The 22,429-nt window shown below is 39.7% G+C and overlaps 1 protein-coding gene across 4 annotated transcripts in view; it reads right to left on the reverse strand.

Annotated features, from left to right (window-relative positions):
- Positions 1-22,429, reverse strand: part of arhgef39 (Rho guanine nucleotide exchange factor (GEF) 39) — a 71,460-nt gene that overhangs the window by 15,187 nt on the left and 33,844 nt on the right. For 3 of the 4 annotated variants that reach the window (XM_035941837.2, XM_035941836.2, XM_023295886.3), the window contains exons 6-7: positions 19,047-19,117; positions 12,383-12,511 (exon numbers count right to left, since the gene is read on the reverse strand). In XM_035941837.2, the coding sequence (XP_035797730.1) occupies positions 12,383-12,511; positions 19,047-19,117 (200 nt within the window). The remainder of the gene's footprint in view (positions 1-12,382; positions 12,512-19,046; positions 19,118-22,429) is intronic. The other variant, XM_055006272.1, reaches the window with a different exon arrangement.

The raw sequence follows: 22,429 nt of genomic DNA on the forward strand, positions 1-22,429 counted from the left end.
TAAATGTGTGTAACGCTCTCTCTCTTTGTAGACACACATATGGATTCTGCTGATGCTGAAGGTATTAAACAAATTCAGCACCAATAGTTCCAAACAACTGGAAGAAACAAAAATCTCCTCGTAACATATTGTGGGAGGAAAAAAAAAACTTTGAATAAATCATCACTGCTGAGTATCATTAATCTTGGGCTGTTTGTTTTTATTGCAGTAAGTTTTTATTATTATGGACATTTCATTTTGTTTGCAGTTTATTTAAAAATTTTATAAAAAATGTACGACAAATTGCTTCCAAAAGTCATAGCAAGCCATTCCTCATCGAGCCACACATTTTGATATATAATTCCTATGGGTTCCTCAAAGCTGCGGGACAAGAACATCGCTCAAGAAGAATTGATAAGAATAAGCCCAGATATTACTAATAAGTGTGCTTCAATGCCTATGCATTGGTGCACTTAATATACTCCTCTAAACACAGCTGAACAGCTCGGTTTGATCCATTCATACAAGACTGTCGTCATAGCACCTCTCACACACACAAGACAACAACTTCAGGTCCAAGACATACAGTATGTATGAAACATGTTTCATACATACTGTACATGTTTTAGAACTGGTTCCATTTTTAGATCTGGTTTCAACTGGCAAAAAGACTTAAAATATTTTAAGCTCCAGACTTTTTTGTCTCTCCGGGCTCTTCCTTATTAGCAGAAAAAGACATGCAGGACATTTTGGTGACATTAGGTGTCTCATTTTCAGCCAATGTTAACCGTCACTTGTCCAAAAAAAAAAGAACCTTAAACAAATTACACCAGCTGTAGGTGTAGGTCGATGCAAGCTGGTGTCTGTACACAGCAGGACCAACAGAGGTCCTCATTAGTTACAAAAAAGAGAAAAAGAAAAACAATGTGAAAGTTGACTTACATGTTTTTTTTCTTTTCTGTCTTAGACAACACCAGTTATTGCAACTGACTTAATATTTCATGTATTCTGCTGCTCAGCTAATATGGCAGGCTTAGCTACAGGTTGTAGAAACTCAAAACTTTCGGCCGGCTCAACTAAAAAAAGATGCATTTTACTTATGATACTAGTTACATTAAAAGCCGATTCGAATTAAAATTGCATAAAAACATGAAGGGATTCCGTTTTAAATTTATTGCATTTGACAATGAATTCAGAGTTGATCAAATGCAACTGAACCAGAATCTTAGATAACTCACATTGACACATTCAGTGTAGGAACCAGTGTAGGTTTAGCCAACCTTGATGTTAGCATAAAAGCAAAAATAATCATTATCTCCTGAGCATCTGAGGAGAAACTGCAGAACTGCAGAGAACAAAAATGAGAATAATGAAGGCATGCTGTATCAAAAAGATAAATGGACACTACTTGAAAAAAGCAATGAAGACAAAAGACACTCCCAGACAGACTCAGCAGGAGGTAGGTATGTTCAGGTGTAGCTGCCGAGGAAAGGTTTCATCTCTTTCAACATGATTGGCGTATGATGATAGTTAATAAGCAAGAGACTGACATTTGGAGAGATAAGATGAAAATTCTGCCTGGGTCCAGAGTGTTTTTGTAATTGCCCCAGCCAGTAGCCTGCGATTGCAGCTGGGCCGAGTGGCAGTAGCTGTGCCTCTGGGGCACATAGAGGACATTTTCAGACAAGCCCACTGAGATTAAGTAGCGGGGCCAGGCGGGGGTCAAATTGCTTTTAAAATGCCATGGGTCTCAAACTTAAAAACACTCAGGAGACATGATATGACTCCCTCGGCTGTTGCATGGAAATTGGAGGAGTGGTTGTGATCATTCTATTAAATATGATATAAGTGAAACCCCATGCCAGCTCTTTGCTACCGGTTAAAGACACATTTACTGAAATGCAATTAATTATTTTAATGCGTGGTACAAAAACCACCATGCCTATCGCTCAATTCAGGAAATTTGAAATAAAAGACAACTGAAGAGACAAATGTTCTCATGAAAACAGATTTCTGACAGCTCTTTAACAATTAACTGACAGACTTGGAGCTTTTTTTTTCCCACAAAAGACATATGTTACTTGACAGACAGATTATTCCTGTTTGCTGAGTTTCCCTTCCTCATAACTGCAGAGTAAAGTACACAGTAAGACAAAACTAACCCTGGACTGTACTGCTGTGTGGAGTTTTGACTACAGCCTAAAAAGATGTTACCCTAAGATCTGGTTTTTATTGTGGTTGTTGCCAAAGTGGATTTTGAAAAGTTAACTTTTTCATTTTTCAATAAACAGCAGTTCAAAATCTAAAGATGGATCACAAAGAAATATATCAAATTGTCATTTTTTCACATTGAATAATCTGTTATGAAAACAGTGGCATATCTGTGTTGAAAATCATTCAGCTGTCCAGTTAATATGTAATTGTTGCAGCTCTACTTTTCTCAGTTATATGTGTAACACCAACCTACGATCTTTGAGTTTTTACCATGCTTAGGCAAAAAAAAACTATTAAATTTATTATTGCAGACTAAATCATCAAGCAAATAAAGTTTTGAATTCATAGCAAATTATTCTGCTCTCAAAATTGAAGAGGTAGTGATGGGACAGATTCTTGATTTTTGATCCCCAGCTGTAAAACTGCTGCATCCAATAGTACATTTCTCACAGGGTCACAAAGTGGAGGGAGCGTCATCGGGTTTCCCTGCTTCCAGAAGTTAAAATCTAATACTTTTTACCAATAAAACAAGACTCACACATCATAAAAGAATGTGAAACTGTCGCAGATTAATCCTCAAAAAAGAAGCTGAAATTGCACCAGAAAATCAGGTTCAAGCCAAAGTTACAAGCGAACATAAACATTTTATGGGAGATGTTGATTACCATTCCCAATGTGCTTTCTGAAAGAGACATTCTGATCATCCAGCCTAAAACTCACTGCTATGCACCACTAAGCAGGTGGAAGTTGAAACAGATTTTACAATTTCTATCCTAAATCAATACATATTTGGATGCTGGGTCAGTTTCATGGTCTAACAATTATACTGATGTAATTAGTTTGAAAATCAAAGAAACATTCTGAATTCCCCACCACTACAATTTCCACCTTCTAACTAGCTCCTTTTCCATACCAGCAGTAGTCATTGATACATGGATACTGAGAACCTCCCACCACACCAAACTCCAAAAAGAAAGTGATTTTAAAGTTAACATTATTGGAATTGGTGATAGCCTAATACCATCTAGTCGTTTTGTAGTCCTGCTCTACTGCAAAGCGTTTTTGGCTGGACGGAGTAAATACTTAATGTAGTATCATTCTGTGATAACGGAATATGTTATGACACTGAATTAATGCATGGGCAGTAATGTGTTATGTTTGCTGAAGCATTAGAATGCTGCCAGTGTCTAGTGTGCTGAAACTGATATATTTCAGAAGACATCAACAGTCCTGATTATCCAGACAAGCTGGGATCTCCTTCTGCTCACTATTCAAACTATGCGCATAACCAGGATATGTGCTGAAGGTCTCGATGTGCATATCCTGTCCTGTGTTCCCAGCTCTGGTGGAGAGGACTGACATTTTCACTGGTAAAACAACATGGGCAACAAGAACAGCGCTCAGAGCGCAGTACTCCTCCAAGGCTGCTCAGTCGCTGTATGACTTCCAACGGTTGAAAGCTTTAAACAATTTGTGGTCCACAGTGGTGGATTTGTTGTAGGATCGCAATCATGTGATCATCAGCAGGCAGCTGACGTAGTGTTCACTTGTTGTCATAGTTACAGTGACGCCGTGCCACTATCTCGCAATGATACAGAAATCTTTAACAATCCATGGATCCAGACTATAAGCCGCATCACTGCTAAAATCTAATCGCTTGGTCCTTGTGTCATTTCTGACCTTCCCTGAAAATTTCATGTAAATCCGTGAGTCTGTTTTTGATTAATGTTGCGAACAGACAGACAAACAGACAAACCAACGGTGATCGTCATATAACTCCGCCGCATTCCTTGGCGGAGTAATAGCCAAGTGTCCACTGTCCAACAGTTTGAAACAATAAATAAGAAAGAAAAAGACAATGAATAAAAAAAAAATAAATACTGAACTTACTAGTTTTTTTATGTTTTGCTGATTAAAACTAAATTCAGTGGCTTCTCTAATATTTAATAATTTTCTTTGATATCACTGAACAGACGTCTGTTAGACAAAGCAGACGGAGTGGTTGGGTGTGAAGAGGAGTTTCTTTGTGGAACAGGTTGTCATCACAACCCCCTGTCTACATTCGATCATCCACATTGCTTTGAGGCAGCAGCACGTTCAATGTGCAGGCAGTACCAAGCACTCCCCTACATGACCAGGCCTTCCAGCTTCCCGTAACAAAGTGCACCTCTGCTCTACTACATAGTCTACAGGGTAGGAGTGGGTGGGAGGGTGTGGGGTTGGTGCTGAAAAAGATAGGGTAGAAAATAAAAGTTAGTCAACAAAGGGTCCTGTTCCACCTGATATGTCCTATGCCAGAGTAATAACACAGGCAGAGGGCAAGTTCAGTTTCACTCTCTCTATGTTCACGCTTAAAAACTATTAATCTGTTGACTTTAGGGGTATTAGGGGTAGATTATTCAGTACTTATCAGAAAATAAACTTGACGACTGGATCCAACACAAAATGTGCACTAGATTCAAAACAGATGAATGTGTCTGTCCAAAAAAACCCAAATTACATAGTTTGTACTTGCCTATTTCAAGCAATCTGCTCAGAAATGTCAGACTCTACTGTGTAAAATGCTGCCTGACTTCTTTAACTTGCATATAAGTCAGCTTATGATCACCACATAACAGGGGAATACCATAGCCAACCTGAGGTGTGTACTACAAAGTGAGATTAATGGGTTCCCAAGGTACGTTGGGCCTAAAGCCAGAGTTTTCAATGTCATAAGTGTAGCCACCCTTTCACCAGTTCTTATCCTTATTCTTTGTGAGCCATACAGATTTTTAACTGAGGGAATATGTTATATCTGCAGACCTTCAGAGCTTCACGTTTGTAAAGTCACTGAACATGCAGTTACACTAACGGACATCGTGTGCATTGCGTAGCTTTGAGTTGGTGATGCAGAAAATGCATAAATATGTTTCAAACCCAAGTCCTGATTTTCTGCTGGTACTGCAGCTAATAGAACACAGATTTGAAAATTGCTTGGTTTGTTGGTATTTATCACAGAGAATATTAAACCTGTATGATTATTTATGCTTTGACTTGGACAAAAATCAGTGATTTTCACATATCCATTAATGCACTTCTTGAGTACAATGTTTAAATGAATAATGTTGAACGTTTACTAGCTCTAATGTGCAGCTGTCAAATTTGAAATAAGCAGCTGCAGTGAGAGTGTACTGAGTGGTAAACTAAATATAGTCACTTAGACCATTAACAGTTTGCTACCCGCAGTCCTCTGTTGCATCATTTGCAGTAGCAGTGCTTTTGACTACATGTGGAAATAACAGGTTTTGTCACAATATGATATTTTATCGATTCTTTGAACGACACCATATGCCATGCCCTCCACCTCCTGTGCTTAGTGGCAGCCTTTCCCTCTCCTTTTTCCTCTCCCTCCTTTTCCTTTCCCTCGTGGGCGTGAGAGAGGTGTGTTTAGAATGTTTCCTGGTCAAGAAGCTCATTGGACGCCTGCGGCAAGGAGTAGCTCACCTGCAACGCATCACCTTCACACAATATAAGCTGAACTGAGACCACCATTCGGTGCTGGACCGTTGAACTACTCCAGTAAGTCAACCAGGCCAATATTCTGCTCTTGTTTGTTGTACTGCTTCGTTCTAATCTGCCTTCTCCTCTGCAACAGCTTCTGCCACTTCCTGCCTGCTTCCCTGCCTCTGGGGGTCGCCCTTCAACCCTGCAGTGCCAATCCGAACCAGTTCCACCCTCCACCTGTGCAACAAATCCAGTCGTGACATTTCCTTGCTCCTAAATATTCCACAGTCAACTGTCAGCTGTATTATGAGAAAGTGGAAGTGTGTGGGAACGACAGCAACTCAGCCACCAAGTTGTAGGCCACGTAAACTGACGGAGCAGGGTCAGTGGATGCTGAGGCGCATAGTGTCAAGAGGTGGCCAACTTTCTGCAGAGTCAATCACTACAGACCTTCAAACTTCATGTGGCCTTCAGATTAGCTCAAGAACAGTGCGCAGAGAGCTTTATGGAATGGGTTTCCATGGCCAAGCAGCTGCATCCAAGCCATACATCACCAAGTGCAATGCAAAGCGTCGGATGCAGTGATGTAAAGCAGCCACCACTGGACTCTAGAGCAGTGGAGACGCATTCTCTGGAGTGACCAATCGCGCTTCTCCATCTGGCAATCTGATGGACCAGTCTGGTTTTGGCGGTTGCCAGGAGAACCATACATGTCGGACTGCATTGTGCCAAGTGTAAAGTTTGGTGGAGGGGGGATTATGGTGTGGGGTTGTTTTTCAGGAGCTGGGCTTGGCCCCTTAGTTCCAGTGAAAGGAACTCTGGATGCTTCAGCATACCAAGACATTTTGGACAATTCCATGCTCCCAACTTTGTGGGAACAGTTTGGAGCTGGCCCCTTCCTCTTCCAACATGACTGTGCACCAGTGCACAAAGCAAGGTCCATAAAGACATGGATGACAGAGTCTGGTGTGGATGAACTTGACTGGCCTATATATATATATATATATATATATATATATATATATATATATATATATATATATATATATATATATATATATATATATATATATATATATATATATATATATATATATATATATATATAATATATATAATTTTTTACATGTATATAGTGAAATTGTTTTTATTCAGAATAATTTTTTTTGTTTGTTTTTTGTTTTTTTTTCATCATTCCGATGGCGAGCTTTGTGCATCGAAATTTCAGTCTGATGTGCACCAACTAGTGTATGTTCTGGTCGACAATAAAGTGGCTATTCTATTCTATTCTATCTATTCTATTCTATTATATTCTATTCATATCCAACCTCTCCTTTATTTCTAAAGCACTTTAAAAAGTTGTTGCAAGTTATCATTTGATTATCCGCATAGAAATGGTTTATTTGAAGAGTTCCAGTCAGGATTAAAAATGCATCACAGTACAGAGATAGCACTGGTGAAGGTCACCAATGATCTTCTGCTAGCTTCAGATGGTGGACTAGTTTCTATACCTGTTCTACTGGATCTCAGTGCTGCATTTGATACAGTTGATCACAGCGTCTTACACTGGAACATGCCATCAGGATTAAAGGAGCCACACTAAACTGGTTTAAATCATATTTATCAGACAGATTCCAGTCTTCATGTTATGATTCTTCTGCTCACACCAGAGTTAGTTATGGAGTTCTACAGGGTTCTGTGTTAGGACCAACATTATTTACTTTGCACATGCTCCTCTTGGGCAACATTGTTATGAGGACACGTTGCATAAATTTCCATTGTTATGCACATGACACCCGGCTATATTTATCTATGAGGCCCAATGAAACAAATCAGTCAGTCAAACTCCCTGAATGTCTGAAGGACATAAATGCCTGAATGACATAAATGCCTGAATGACCTGCAATTTTCTTAATTTAAATTCCAACAAAACTGAGGTTATAGTATTTGGCCCCAACCACCTCAGAAACACACTGTCTGACCAGACAGTTACTCTGGATGGCATTGCCTCAGCCTCCAGTTCTATCGGTAAAAAATCCTTGGAATAATTTTTGAACAGGATATGTCCTTCAACATCCATACAAAACAGGTTTTTAGATATCAGGCTATCCCAATAATTCTCTTAAAAACCTCCAGTTGATACACAATGCTGCACCCAGAATTCTGACGGAAACCAGTAACAGAGATCATATTTCTCTAGGATTAGCTTCTCTTCATTGGCTCACTGTAAAATCCAGGATAAAATTTAAAATCCTGCTTCTCACATATGAAACTCTTAATGACCGAACTCTATCCTATCTTAAAGATCTAATTGTACCATATTATCCTAACAGAACCCTTCACTCTCAGATTGTAGGTTTACTTGTGGCTCCCAGAGTTTCCAGAAGTAGAATAGGAGACAGATCCTTCAGTTATCAGCTCCTCTGCTGTAGAATCAGTTCCCAGTTTGGGTTTGGGAGGCAGACATCATCTCTACTTTTAAGATTAGGCTTTTAAGTTTTAACTTTCCTCTTCAGTAAAGCTTATAGTTAGGGCTGCTCAAGATCACCTGAGCTGTCCTTACTTATGCTGCTATAGGTTTAGACTGCGAGGGGATTCCCATGATTCTCTCCTCTCCTCTCGTCTCCTCTCGTCTCCTCAGATATCTATCATCATTACATATCATTAACTCTGTGTTCCTCCTGAGGTCCTGTGTTTGTTCTTTCTGCAGGTGTCTTGGATCTGGAGCTACATGTCTCTGATCTGCAGTTTTTGGCCTCCCCGACCTCCAAAACGTTCATTGTTCTCTTTGTATTGTTTGTCTGTTGTCCATCTGTTATCCTGCTATCCCCACCCAACCCTTCCTGCTATTCCCACCCCCCTCTTCCCCACTTTCACCCCAACCGGTCGAGGCAGATGGTCGACTTCCTTAAGTCTGGTTCTGTCAGTTTTTTTTTCCCCTCCTTATTTTAGGTTTTCTTTTTGTTCCTTCCCACCATCGCTGATTGCTTGTTATAGGGAATCCAAATGCATCTTTGGATTGTTGGGTTCTCTGGTCTCTGTTTAAAATTTGTAAGGTCTGTATCTTACTATGCTAAGCGCTGTGAGATGACATATGTTGTGAATTTGCACTATATAAATAAAATTGAATTGATTTACATGAATTGCTTTTAATCAACATATTCTTGCCATTCATTTTCTTGCTTTCCTTGACCACGCATGGAGCTGCTATTATTTAAATGAATGCTGACATTGTTTACTGTCTGCTGTTCAGACCCACAATAAAGTATAGGAAAATAAATTCCCCCTACCCCTTCTTTAGGAACATTCAGTGCCTTTGCTATCTTTTTGTGTCTTTTTCCTTGTTTGTGCAAGGCAGTGATCTCCTCTCTAAACTTTTGAGACAATTCGCTTGATTTAACCATATTTCTAAAATGCAATCAAACGTCACTATGAACAAACACCAAGCCGGTCCAGGTATTTGTGTTCTATGAAACACATCGAATGCCACTAATGAAGTCCTTGATTAGTGATGTCAGGTGTGCCTGAGACAACTCCTGATTTATAAATGAGAGCTCTTATGTGGGACTCTAGTCAGGGGGTTGAATAATTTTGAGACAGCAGCAGTCATTAAAAGTGGCATTTTGTCTTGAATTAGGAGAAACCACCCTTAATACTGGTTGTGTTGAGCTATTTAAATTGTTCTTGTTTGAGTTACTTATCAAAAAACAGCTGAAAGTTTGTACATTTTGCCAACAAACCTGATTTGCAATGGGCGTTGAACAATTTTGAGTGCAACTGTACATATACATACACAATATTCATGAAATTAATAACAGCTCCATGTGTGGTCAAGGGAAGAAAGACAATTTACGTTTCCACTGCAACATAATTGAGAATGCAGTTTAGTTGTGTGAGAGCGTAATTTTGTGCAGACGGTTATAGTGAGAGCCACAGGATGCGGTGTAAAGAGCCTCAGAAAGAAAAATCTAGCTAACAAGAAAGTTAATAACCATCACTGTGATACCCATTATCTCTGATTAAGGTTTTAGGTTTTGTCAAGCAAGCTGATACAAAGGAACCACCTGCTGTTAGGTACATCCCTCTAAAATGAGTAACCCTAGCATTAGCATTTAGCACAACTCCCAAAGAAGTGTCAACTCAGACTCCTCCACTGAATTAGTTGTTTCACTCATTAGAACATCCAACCGTTCAGGATTGTGTACTTGTGAAATACTGGAAATGAGAATGCCAATAGCTTATCACCAGCATTTAGGTGAAAAATTGAGGACTGACTAAAAAAGCTATCCAGTTCATCACTCTCCATGCAATGCTCCCGTTGGTCCGTGCTTGTGTGGCAGTTGTCATATGTAATCAGTGCATTTCTGACTCTGTGTATAGATTTAAACACAATGACATAAAAACAGAAGAAAAAATGAAGAAAAAACACTATAATTTCAAAAGCGTCCAAAGTAGGTGTTATGTCTGATCAACAGATGAGAGCAGCAAATTCTCGTATTGGAGAAGCTGGAAACCAAAAAAAGGATTCCTTTATCTCTTAATAAAGGCCTTAAAAGCTGGACTCTGTGGTGGAGGTCTCAGAGAGAAGGATGCTGAGGAAGCTGCTCAGAATCATGGACCACACCTCTTACCCCCTGCATGCCACACTGACGTCCTGCCAGAGCACCTTCAGTTGTAGACGGAGACCACCAAGGTGCACCAAAGAACGTCACAGGAGGTCCTTCCTACCTGAGGCAATCAGACTGTACAATTCCTCTCCCTTCTGCAGAAGGGATACATGATCATCAGACTCATTTTCATGTGCAATATTATATTAATCATTATATTATCATAATATAAGGAGTTTTCCTTAATAGTCTCATGATCTGTAAGATCATTGTTCAAGTACAATATTTCTAGTGCAATACATCTGTTTACTGTGCAATACAGTGTTTACATTCAGTTCATTTTCTGTTAATCTGTTTCTCGTTATTAGTCTACAGTGTACGTATTGCACTTGTGTTATTTTATTTTATTTTATTTTTTTCAGACACTATTCCTTATCATCCACTTAGACACGTCACACACTTGGATGCTTTTCATTTTGTACCTTGTATTCTTTTTGATTTCTTTTTTACTACTAACCCCTGTGTAACTGTACATATTCCACTAACCTTTGTTTATTGTTTATCGTATTGTTCTCTGGCAAAACAATTTCCTCCGGGATTAATAAAGTTGATCTTATCTTATCTTAAAAACAATGTTCATTTGTTAATCCATCCTGCTGTCACTTTATTTTTTGTGGACTGACTGATAAGTGCTCTAAATGTTTCAACACTAAAAAGGGGGGGATTCAATGGATATGTGAAGCAGAAATATATGTTAAAAAACAACTAAATATGTAATTATTTGTTTTTGTGCTTCTTTAAGCTTATCATGATGGTTAAGTGAGGTAGCCTAATTGATCTCAAGATGTCTGAAAAAATGTGTATATTAAAGTGACAGAAAATGCATAACACAATTGTGTGCAATGGTCAACACCATAAAGGGACAAACTGGGAAAAAAAATCAATGTGAACCATCACAGGAAATGGGAGACATCTTTGTTTAAAATTGCAGGTAGACACAAATCTGCAGACTCCCAGGGAAACAGGCTGGCTTACTGCTATATTGATATCCCACTGATTCAGGCTTTGTGTCTCACAATCGCTCCCTTCATCTTCCACTGAGCTACTTAATATGTTCGAGGGGCTTCGGTGCTTCTCATCTGTAAAAAGGCAGAGCTGTTCTTTAACTACATTAGAGGTGGTGTTGGTGTGGAGGAAGGAGAATAGGTTGATGTGGGGTTGTGGGGTGGCGTGGTGCTACTTCAGCTCTGAAGTCTGTCTGGTGGGACTGGGGCTTTATTGGCTGGAAAGGAATTCGACGGAGGTGCGAGGGCCTGAGAACTTGGAGGAAGCTTTTGAAAGTTCCACATCGGCATTATAGAGATGAGCTACTTTTCAGCATTTGCTCCTAGTCTATACTAACACGTCCACACATGCAATAAGCCTGCATGTCCAAGCAAATAAACACACACGTGGCATCATGCACACATGCATTCACTCACATCTAGCAGAGAGAGAGAGAGGGACACACACATACACACACACACACACACACAGACACACACACAGACACACACACACACACTTTGGCTTCCTTTTTATCTGCTGGTCTGTGAGATGGGACTGGGCTCTAATTGGTCCTGGGGGAGATTGGCAGGGTGAGAAGAGCAACGACAAGGCCTGATACTCTGGAGACAAACAACAGGAGGAGGAGTGGTGGGAAGAAAAGAGCCACCGCTCCACAAGTAGAGAGGAAACCACAATGAAAGAGAGGAAATAAACAAGAAAGAGGGCAGATAAAGGAGAAAAGCACATTCTCTCACAAACTGTTGGATGGTTAATATATGTGGCTCAGAGGGATGTGCCAAACATTTTAGCTTTCTGCAGAAAGTCTACTAAATTCCATTAAATTTCATCAGTTTAAAGCAATGCAGGCAAGCGTCATCAGAATGTTTCCATACTCCAGCTAATTTCCCTTCGGTTTATCTGTGCCTGTCTTGCTTTCCCTCCCCCTCTGTGTGTCCCAAAGGACATAGAACAATAGATGCTGAAAGAGGTAGAGAGGAGATTGAGGTAGTTCTCAAAGGAGATGAAAGGAATGTGTAATCAGAGGTTCTAACCTGTGGCCAACACCTTCGTCTTTCGCCCTTTCAGCAGTTTCTGCACCCGGCAAAGCTGCAGGTGGTTCTCATGGCACCGGGCATTGTCCTGGATACGACGGGACACCTCGCACACTGCAGTCACAGCTCCTACAGCAGTCATACATGCACAAAGACTTTTTTGTTTGGACACTCGTTGAAATTCTTTCTGAGTAATATGTCTTGGTAACCTACATACTTTATATGTACAGTGCCTTGCGAAAGTATTCACCCCCCTTGGCATTTTTCATGTTTTGTTGCCTCACAACCTGGAATTAAAATGGATTGTTTGAAGGTTTGCATCATTTAATTTACAGAACATGCCTCTAAATTTGAAGATGTGATAATTTTTTTATTGTGAAGCAAACAAAAAATAGGACAAAATAACTGAAAACATCAATGTGCATAAGTATTCACCCCACTAAAGTCAGTTCTTTGCAGCACCACTTTTTGCAGCAATCACAGCTGCAAGTCGCTTTTGATAAGTCTCTATGAGCTTGCCCACATCTTGCCACTGGGATTTTTGCCCAGTCCTCAAGGCAAAACTGCTCCAGCTCCTTCAAGTTTGATGGTTTGCGCTTATGAACAGCAATCTTTAAGTCTGACCACAGATTCTCAATTGGATTGAGGTCTAGACTTTGACTAGGCCATACCAACACATTTATATGTTTCCCCTTTAACCACTCAAATGTTGTGTTAACAGTATATTGGGTCATTGTCCTGCTGGACGGTGAACCTCCGTCCTAGTCTCAAATCTCTTACAGACTGGTACAGGTTTTGCTCAAGAATATCCCTTTATTTAGCACCATCCATCTTTCCCTCGACTCGGACCAGTTGCCCAGTCCCTGCTGCTGAAAAACATCCCCACAGCATGATGCTGCCACCACCATGTTTCACTGTGGGGATGGTGTTCTTGGCGTGATGAGATGTGTTGGGTGTGCGCCAGATATAGCATTTTCCTTGACAGTCAAAAAGATAAATTTTAGTCTCTTCTGACCAGAGCACCTTCCTCCATACATTTTGGGAGTCTCCCACATGCCTTTTTGCAAACTCAAAATGTACCTCCTTATTTTTAGCTGAAAGTAATGGCTTTCTTCTGATTACTCTTCCATAAAGCGCAGCTGTATGAAGTGTACGGCTTATTGTGGTCCTATTGCAGTTCCTCCAGGGTTACCTTTGGTCTTTGTGCTGCCATTCTGATTAATGCTCTCCTTGCTTAGTCTGTGAATTTTGGTGGGCGGTCCTCTGTTAACAGGTTTGTTTGGTGCCATGTTCTTTCCATTTGAATAGAATGGATTTGATGGTGTTCCTGGGGATCATCAAAGATTTGGATCTTTTTTTATTTAAAAAAACAAAACAAAAAAAAAAAAACAAAAACACTTGTATTTGTACGTTTCAACAACTTTGTCCCTGACTTGTTTAGAGAGATACTTGGTCTTCATGGCGGTGTTTGGTAAATAGTGCCTCTTACTTAGGTGTTACAGCCTCTGGGGCCTTTCAGAAAAGGTGTGTATATTCTGACAGATCATATGACACGCAGGTGGACTTCATTTCACTATTTATGTGAATTCTGAAGGTAATTGGTTGCACCAGAGATTTTTAGGGACTTCATAACAAAGGGGGTGAATACATATGCACATGTCAATTTTCATTTTTTTACTTTGAAAAATATTTTTTTTAGATATAAATTTCTTATTTCACTTCAAAATATGCATATATTGCATAAACATGCATATATATATATATATATATATATATATATATATATATATATATATATATATATATATATATGCACAGTTATTAGGCAAATTGTACTCTAGGAATAAATGTATTATTTTAAATTATGTATTATTTTAAAATTAACAAGTAAATGTAAGTCTCAAATGTCCCCAAAATGTACTACCAGTCAAGGTTTAGACACACCTTCTCATTTAATGTTTTTTCTTTATTTTCATGACTATTTACTTGTAGATTCTCACTGAAGGCATCAAAACTATGAATGAATACATATGGAATTATGTAGTAAACAAAAAAGTGTGAAATGAGTGAACATATTTTATATTTTAGATTCTTCAAAATAGCCACCCTTTGCTTTGATTCCTGCTTTGTACACTCTTAGCATTCTCTGGATGAGTTTCATGAGGTAGTCACCTGAAATGGTTTTCACTTCACAGGTGTGTCATGTCAAGGTTCATTTGTGAAATTTCTTGCCTTCTTAATGGGATTGGGACCATCAGTTGTGTTGTGTAGAAATCAGGTTGGTACACAGTTGACAGCCCTATTTGACAACTGTTAGAATCCATATTATGGCAAGAACCAATCAGCTAAGTAAAGAAAAACAGCAGTCCATCATTACTTGAAGAACTGAAGGTCAGTCAGTCCAGAAAATTGTAAAAACTTTGAATGTATCCAAAAGTGCAGTCACAAAAACCATCAAGCGCTACGACCAAACTGGCTCACATGAGAAAAGGAAGACCAAGAGTCTCCTCTGCTGCTGAGGATAAGTTCATCCGAGTCACCAGCCTCAGAAATGGAAAGTTAACAGCAGCTCAGATTAGAGCCCAGATAAATGCCACACAGAGTTCTAGTAGTAGACACATCTCTACATCAACTGTTCAGAGGAGACTGAACCAATCAGGCCTTTATGGTCAAACAGCTGCTAAGAAACCACTACTAAGGAAAAGCAACATGCAGAAGAGATTTGTTTGGGCCAAGAAACACAAGGAATGGACATTAGACCAGTGGAAATCTGTGCTTTGGTCTGATGAGTCCAAATTTGAGATCTTTAGTTCCATCTACCATGTCTTTGTGAGACCAGAAAAGGTGAAGGGATGGTCTCTACATGCATGGTTCCCACCATGAAGCATGGAGGAGGAGGTATGATGGTGTGGGGGTGCTTTGCTGGTGACACTGTTGAAGATTTATTCCAAATTGAAGTGAACCAGCATGGCTACCACAACATCCTGCAGTGACATGCCATCCCATCTGGTTTGTGTTTAGTTGGACCATCATTTATTTTTCAACAGGACAATGACCCCAAACACACCTCCAGGCTGTGTAAGGACTATTTGACCAAGATGGAGAGTGATGGAGTGCTGCGTCAGGAGAACAGTCCATGGTGGGGGTGTGTAGAGTCTTTGATAATGTGACAGGCTCTGCTGAGACAGCGCTTGTGTGCAACATCCTAGATGGATGGAAGAGAGGTCTCAATGATCTTCTCTGTCGTCCTCACCACTCTCTGCAGTGACTACTTATCTGAGGCCATGGAGCTGCCAGCTGGAGCTGGAGATGTAGCTGCTCAGCACGCTCTCTGTGGTGCCTCTGTAGAAGGTGGTCAGGATGGAAGGGGACAGTTGTGCTCTCTTCCTCCATTGCAGGAAGTGCAGATGTTGCTGAGCCCGTTTAACCAGAGATGATGTGTGCAATGATGAGAGGTGAATGGCTGGACTGCTTCTTCCTGAAGTCGATGATCAACTCCTTGGTCTTCTTGACATTCAGAATCAGATTGTTCCCACCGCACCAGTCCACCAGCTGCTTCACCTCCTCTCTGTAGGACACATCGCTGTTGTCCCAATTGAGACACACTACTGTTGTGTCGTCCGCATACTTAATGATGTGATTTGAGGCGGCAGCAGTCCTGTGTAAGCAACATGAACAACAGTGGGCTCGGAACACATCGCTAACCCCTAACCCAAGTACATCACCACATGGCAACAGCAGCGGCGGCAAGAAGGCCTTATGGAACACCATAAAGAACACAAGGTGTAGACTCAATCTACAAACTCCCCAGATCCCTATCTAATCGAGCATTCCCAAGATTCACTGGAATAAGCACAACACACTGAAAGCCCACCCAGCTCACAGGACTTAGATGATCTGCTGCCAACTAGGGCTGGTCCAAATAGCAATTTCTGGGCTCCGGATATTCGGGCCCAATTAATGACGAATATCTGAATATTCGACTCTTGTTTGGTCACTGAGTGGGGGGTGGAGGCGTATTTTCAAGAACTTTGATCTTGCTCCGGAGTCCGACAGCATTAGCATAGCACTAGCATGGATATCACCGTCTTTGACTTTTCTCTTCTGTTTACCAACATGGAGGAAGTGAAGCGTGACGTCAGGGTTGGTAGGTCCGCGTGTAGTATCTGGTGGTATTTGGATCTCAAAATTAATATTCAGATACCACAACAACAACCAAATATTCGGATATTCGGGTCCAGCCCTATTGCCAACACCACTGAACACTGAACGCCTCCAAAGGTCTCATGTCCACGCACCAACAGGTCAGAGCTACTTTGGCACCCAACACAATAGTATTGCACGTGGTTTTAATGTTGTAACAAATCTGCGTATTTTGCTATTTTGTTTGGAGGTTTTTCTCCATGCCTTAGATTGCTCAGTGTAAGCTGCTAAAACTTCACTCACGCTTAACAAATATTGCACCAGGGTTCAAAGTTATATTAACCTAAAGCTGCAGTATACCAGGCACCAATTTTTCCCCAACAAAATGATAACCAAATCTGACCAAGTCTGTGTCAACCTTTAGTTCAGTTTTCCAAATACAAAACTACTACTATCCAAAAACTACTAACAAATACCTAGCCCTTCTTAAGCGAAAAAAGAACATCAAACTCCCGAACAATGCAAATAAATCAAGCAGAAAAAAATTATGTAAATGGCCTATTAACCTTAGTATACTTGCATGTAAGAAATTCTTTGTCATACTACCTTCCTTACCTTCTTGTACAAAGCTTTAAATTCCGTGCCTCAGAACAAATACGCAAATCATCAAAATAGACAAAGCATCCAATTACTGTGTGTCATCTATAAAAGTTGCTGTAAACATTTAAAACTACATTATTAAAGTGTCTAAAATAACAACAAACACATTATATTTTTAAGCACAACTTTCATGCTTTTGTTCTGAGCACTGAAACTCAGCGGATAAACTTGATCCTTACGGCAACCTGACTACACTAAAATAATCACAGCCTAATTGGCTCACTTAACTTCACAACAATTACAATGTAAACCAAACAAGGCGTCCGTGTAGAATTTTGTTCCTTTGTTGTACATGGTAGGAATATTTTCCATTGCCTGTTTTAGAAAAACAACAACTCCTAATTACAGTATTCCTGGGCTGAGTTCTGACTGAGGCATTAATAATACATCTAGCCCATTAAACATTTTAAAGACATCTTCCAATTCTTACAGCTATTTATTCCACGTATTCTCTATTCAGACAGTGTTTGGCCATGGGACATAGACTGCTAACTTTTACTGTTAAATATGAGACACAGCTGGAGATTTGCCTCTAGTCAGGTCAGACTTGGTTAGAGTTACTACAGCAGAATCAGGCGTTAGGGTGGCATAGAAAACGGGCCGATGAAAACTCCTGAAGCACTGCAATCACAACAATTAAATCCAGCCTGCATGCACTATGAACAAAAATTAAAGCTTTGGTAAGAAAAAAAAAAACAGACAAATAAGTGGAGAAGCAATCTGATGCAGAGCATCACAATAAGAGAAAACAACAACAAAGGCTCTGGTGAGTCTATCTGCTAGTTCACTTAATCAGATACACTCTGATTTGTCTGGATTTTTTTTTGTTAATAATTCCCTTTACAATGTAACCAGGCTGACTATAGGAAGTTTTTACACACACACGCACACGCACACGCACACGCACACGCACACGCACACGCACACGCACACGCACACACACACACACACACACACACACACACACACACACACACACACACACACACACACACACAACTCCCATTAAAAAGCAGCAGAGTTTAAAAAAGGATCTCTAATGAGAAGAGGAAGAAGCGATGGCGGGGCACAGTTAGATATGTACCTTCATCTTAGAGTCTGAGGCTGTTTTAATTTGTAAGCAAAGGCAGCACATCAGCAATGAGATTTTAATTGATACACATAAATAATTCCTTGTGTACGTTCGCACTTGAGTCAGATTTGCTGTTTATTTGACGACTGAAATTAGTCATTATCAAGATTTGTGTTGATGTTGAAGATTTTATTTATTAATATAGCTCTCACTAAATATCCTCTGATCCGCTCCCAATTAATTATGTCAAAATCCACATCAAACTTGAACTTACACGCTTACCAAGCTTTGCCTCGCTTTCATTTCTCTACTATCCAAGTGCTGCTGTGACAAGAACAACAAATGATGGATGAAAGGGAAAGAGAGCATTTTCCTTTGTTTCTCAAATGAAGATAATCAGGGCTTACTTTCAATACAACAGTCGTTTGTGTATAATATATAATATAATTGTGCTCTATTGTACATGTGCTTAACTGCCCTGTGCTCCAAAGTGTATGTAACATGCAGGAAGAGTTCCACTGTGATTGAGCCAAAGTTCTTTGGAGCAGAAATGTAAAGCACATTATCACACACTCATCACTTATTATTAGACTGCTGCTGCTGACAAACCCCCAACAACACTAAGAGTGGTAGAGGAGGATGCCAATTACATTAACCTCAGCTTTACATGTGCAAATGTGCACACATCCTTCCACAACAAAGGCATTCAGGGTTAATCTGCAGATATTTCCCCAGAAATGCAGCAAAAATAATTACTAAGGCAGTGGCATGATTAGAAAAGACACTTACTAGCAAGCTGTTCAAACTCTGGGTTGTCTGGACTTGTGTTGGCAGCCAAATCCTGTAGGAAATGCTTATACCTGTAAAAATAGAGAATATACAGGTCACCGTTGGCTCACTTTGTATAAAAGTATGACTTCAAACAGGATACTGTGTAAACTGGAACAAGAAACACTATGTAAAAGACACCAAGATAGACTTTTGATTTCCATCCAACATTAGTCATGTACTGTAGCCCCACCAATATTAGAGCAGTTCTGCTTCTTCATACTGTTACATACTAAGGCACTTAGTAGCCATTGAAAGGCCTGGTCATGCTCCAACACTAAGTCACTTCTACATCACCCTGGTGTGGTTGATATGTAGTCTTCCAGGAATCATCCCTTTCCATGGCCATCAGTCTCACTAATGATAAATGTAAAAGTAGGTGAGCACACTAAAAATACATTCAGTGTGATCATGAGGACACAAAAGGAAAAGTCTTAAAGATTACACTTCAGAAAATGCAATCAATTTGTGGTAAATAAAGTAACTTAATCTTCCCATTTCAGTCCTCATCTAAAGTAACAGTTGTGAAGAGCATCAGCTTCCTCTGAAAACTTTATCCTTTTTCTAGGATGATGTGACCTTGAATTGCATTGACAGATGAAATTGATTTCCAGTGTGTCTGTCTCTGCCTGAGCAGGCCTCCCTTTGTCTAGTCTGAGTTTGTTTTAGAGACATAGTGGTGCCACTGAAAGGGGCCATTAGCGATGTTAGCAGAGTGCACACAAATGCTACTGGTCCATTTGGTCGCACAAGCAGAATGAGGCACACGCTCCAGAGTGACAACAGTGTATTGTGATAGTGTTTATATGTTGTATGTAAAAAATATAACAACACAATAGTGGTTCTTGAACCTAATTACTGCCCTAACTACTGCATTAAGTGTCCACTTTCTGAGAGAGTGAATGCATTCACTCTCCTGAATAATTGCAGTTAACACCATTTACAAGAACAGCACTCAGAGAGCGCAGTACTCCTCCAAGGCTGCACTGTCGTTATATCATTTCTGATGGCTGAAATCTTGAAAAAAGTCATGGCAGAAATCACGGTCGTTTATATATAGATCTACCCACAAACAAAATGCCCTTGCACCGAGCACAGGCGTGTATTATACATGTGTACGTTATGTACGGATACTGAATCGCGTGACGAGTTTTGGTCATTGTCATGTTTGGCAGACAAGAGGACAGTTCCATGTATTTGACTGTCTATTATTCGGTCCATGCCAAACTGCCACAATAAGGATGTGATCGTCTTTACATTTTCAAATGTCCGTGTATGTCTTGCTATAATGGTAATATATTGCATGTCAACAACAACAACAGATGTAACACATAAGCAAGTAACAAATTACAATTACTTTAGTTACAGTATGGAAGTAAATTTATGTGTACCTTTTGGTCAGTTGTTCATTCCATACTAGGCAGTTAAGACCTAAATCAATCTTAATCTAAAGTGTGCACATTTAGCTAAGGCTACATTTATAAGGCTAATTTTTCTCTATGTCCAAGAAAGCTGACAAGTTCATTCTGTAGTGTAGCTTTGTTTGCTCAAAAACATTGAAATAGTTGCTCACACAAAATCTGCATATGTGCAAGCATGTGCAGGAATGTCAATGAACAGTATTTTTGTTAAAAAAAAATTACATCTGAACCTTGATTTCGTCTCTGTGTGATCTCTGCACTTTTGCCTTGGGTTCACACATTGTGCTGTGACACAATCAGAGAAAACTGGTATCACAAATAGGTTTATCACCATTTTGATTTTTCATTAGATTCTGTGTACACGCCTACAAAAACAAGCTTTCTGCTTATCATTTGACTCTTTTTCCATGCAAAATGAAACAATTGTTTGGCACCTACTTCACAAAAATGGGGAGCTATGAGAAGATAAAATGTGATTACGGTGAACAGAAAGTGGTAATTGCAAATGATGCCAGAAAAGAATGCTGGTAGGTGGTCGAAAAAATGGTATTCATCCAAGTAATATATGTAGTTTTCCACTCCATCCAAAAGAAGAATCTGCATCACTCATACAGGATATCATTATGAAAAGAGCGAGGAACGGTAGCGCTCCTTACAGCTGATTTAAATCCTAAACTCTATACATAACCTCCTCAGGAGAAAGTTAGCTGTGCAGCACAAGTTACCATGATCACGCCAGGTTAAGAGGGCCGCCTTTGTGACACTGAAAACTCTGCTTTCAACCCAATATACCTTGTTAACCTAATAATCCTGCTTCACTGATGTGATCACAAATCTCAATAATTCATTTTCAGGATTTTAATCTGCAATTAGTGTTTTATGAATTTTTTTAAGCTATTTTCCATTTTCTTTGTTTTTAATAAAGCCTGGAATATGTTAATAATTATTAACAATGCTGATTGTGATGGATTTTTTTGTGCAGTGGCAGATTTTCTTTTATTTTAAATTCACACAGTTCTGATCATAATTACTAACTTCATTTTCAGGATTCTAACTCATTAAATGCCAGTTTGTTTATAGAACCTTGTTTGTTATAAAAGGAAAAAAAGAAAAAGTAAATTATTTTCCACATACCAAATGCTGAGGGGATTTTTGTAGAGATTACCACATTCTGGGTTATGTAATAGCAACACTGGCTGTGATACATGGTTACTTTTTTGTGACATGGAAGCTTAAACGAATGAATCTCACCTGTTACCCTCTGGTCCATGTAAAATATTTACTTGGATTTTTATTAGTACTATTTCCTTTCAAAAATGTTGCCTTTTGCTTGGTCTATGACTATGAATTACTATGGAAATAAAGCACAATTGTCACCTTGCACAAGATCAAGGTTTATTTTTTAAAACTAAACAACATTTTGGTCAAGATGACGTGGCCATGTCCAGACAGTGTAGTGACAGCTCCGTGTAGACTGTAGGCTTGTTACAAAACAAGTGTTCTAGCTTTTTATATGAAGATCAGAAGTGACCAGCTGAGATCCTGTGTGACGGTGAGGACAACAACAACAACGTGACACAGAAACGGAGAAGGAAAAAGCACCGGGGACAACGAGGTGGTGTTCGGAACAGGCTTGTCTAAAGGTGGTGGAGTCTGTTTCATGGTCAACAACCGCCGGTGTAACCTCCAAAGCACCAGAACTCTCAATCACTATGGCTTCCCAGAGTTGGAGCACCTAACCATCTAGTGCTGTCCATTCCATCTACCAGGGGACTCCACTTCAGTCACTGTTACAGCGGTTCACATTCTGCCACTAGAGGACACCGACACTCCACTATCGCAGTACAGGATGTGCTGTTTTGGCACCTAACAAACACCTGGACATTGCCCTCATCAAGAGATGCCGAATTTTTATCAACATCT

Source organism: Amphiprion ocellaris, chromosome 21 (assembly GCF_022539595.1).
Source record: "Amphiprion ocellaris isolate individual 3 ecotype Okinawa chromosome 21, ASM2253959v1, whole genome shotgun sequence".
Classification (NCBI taxonomy): Eukaryota; Metazoa; Chordata; class Actinopteri; family Pomacentridae; genus Amphiprion; species Amphiprion ocellaris.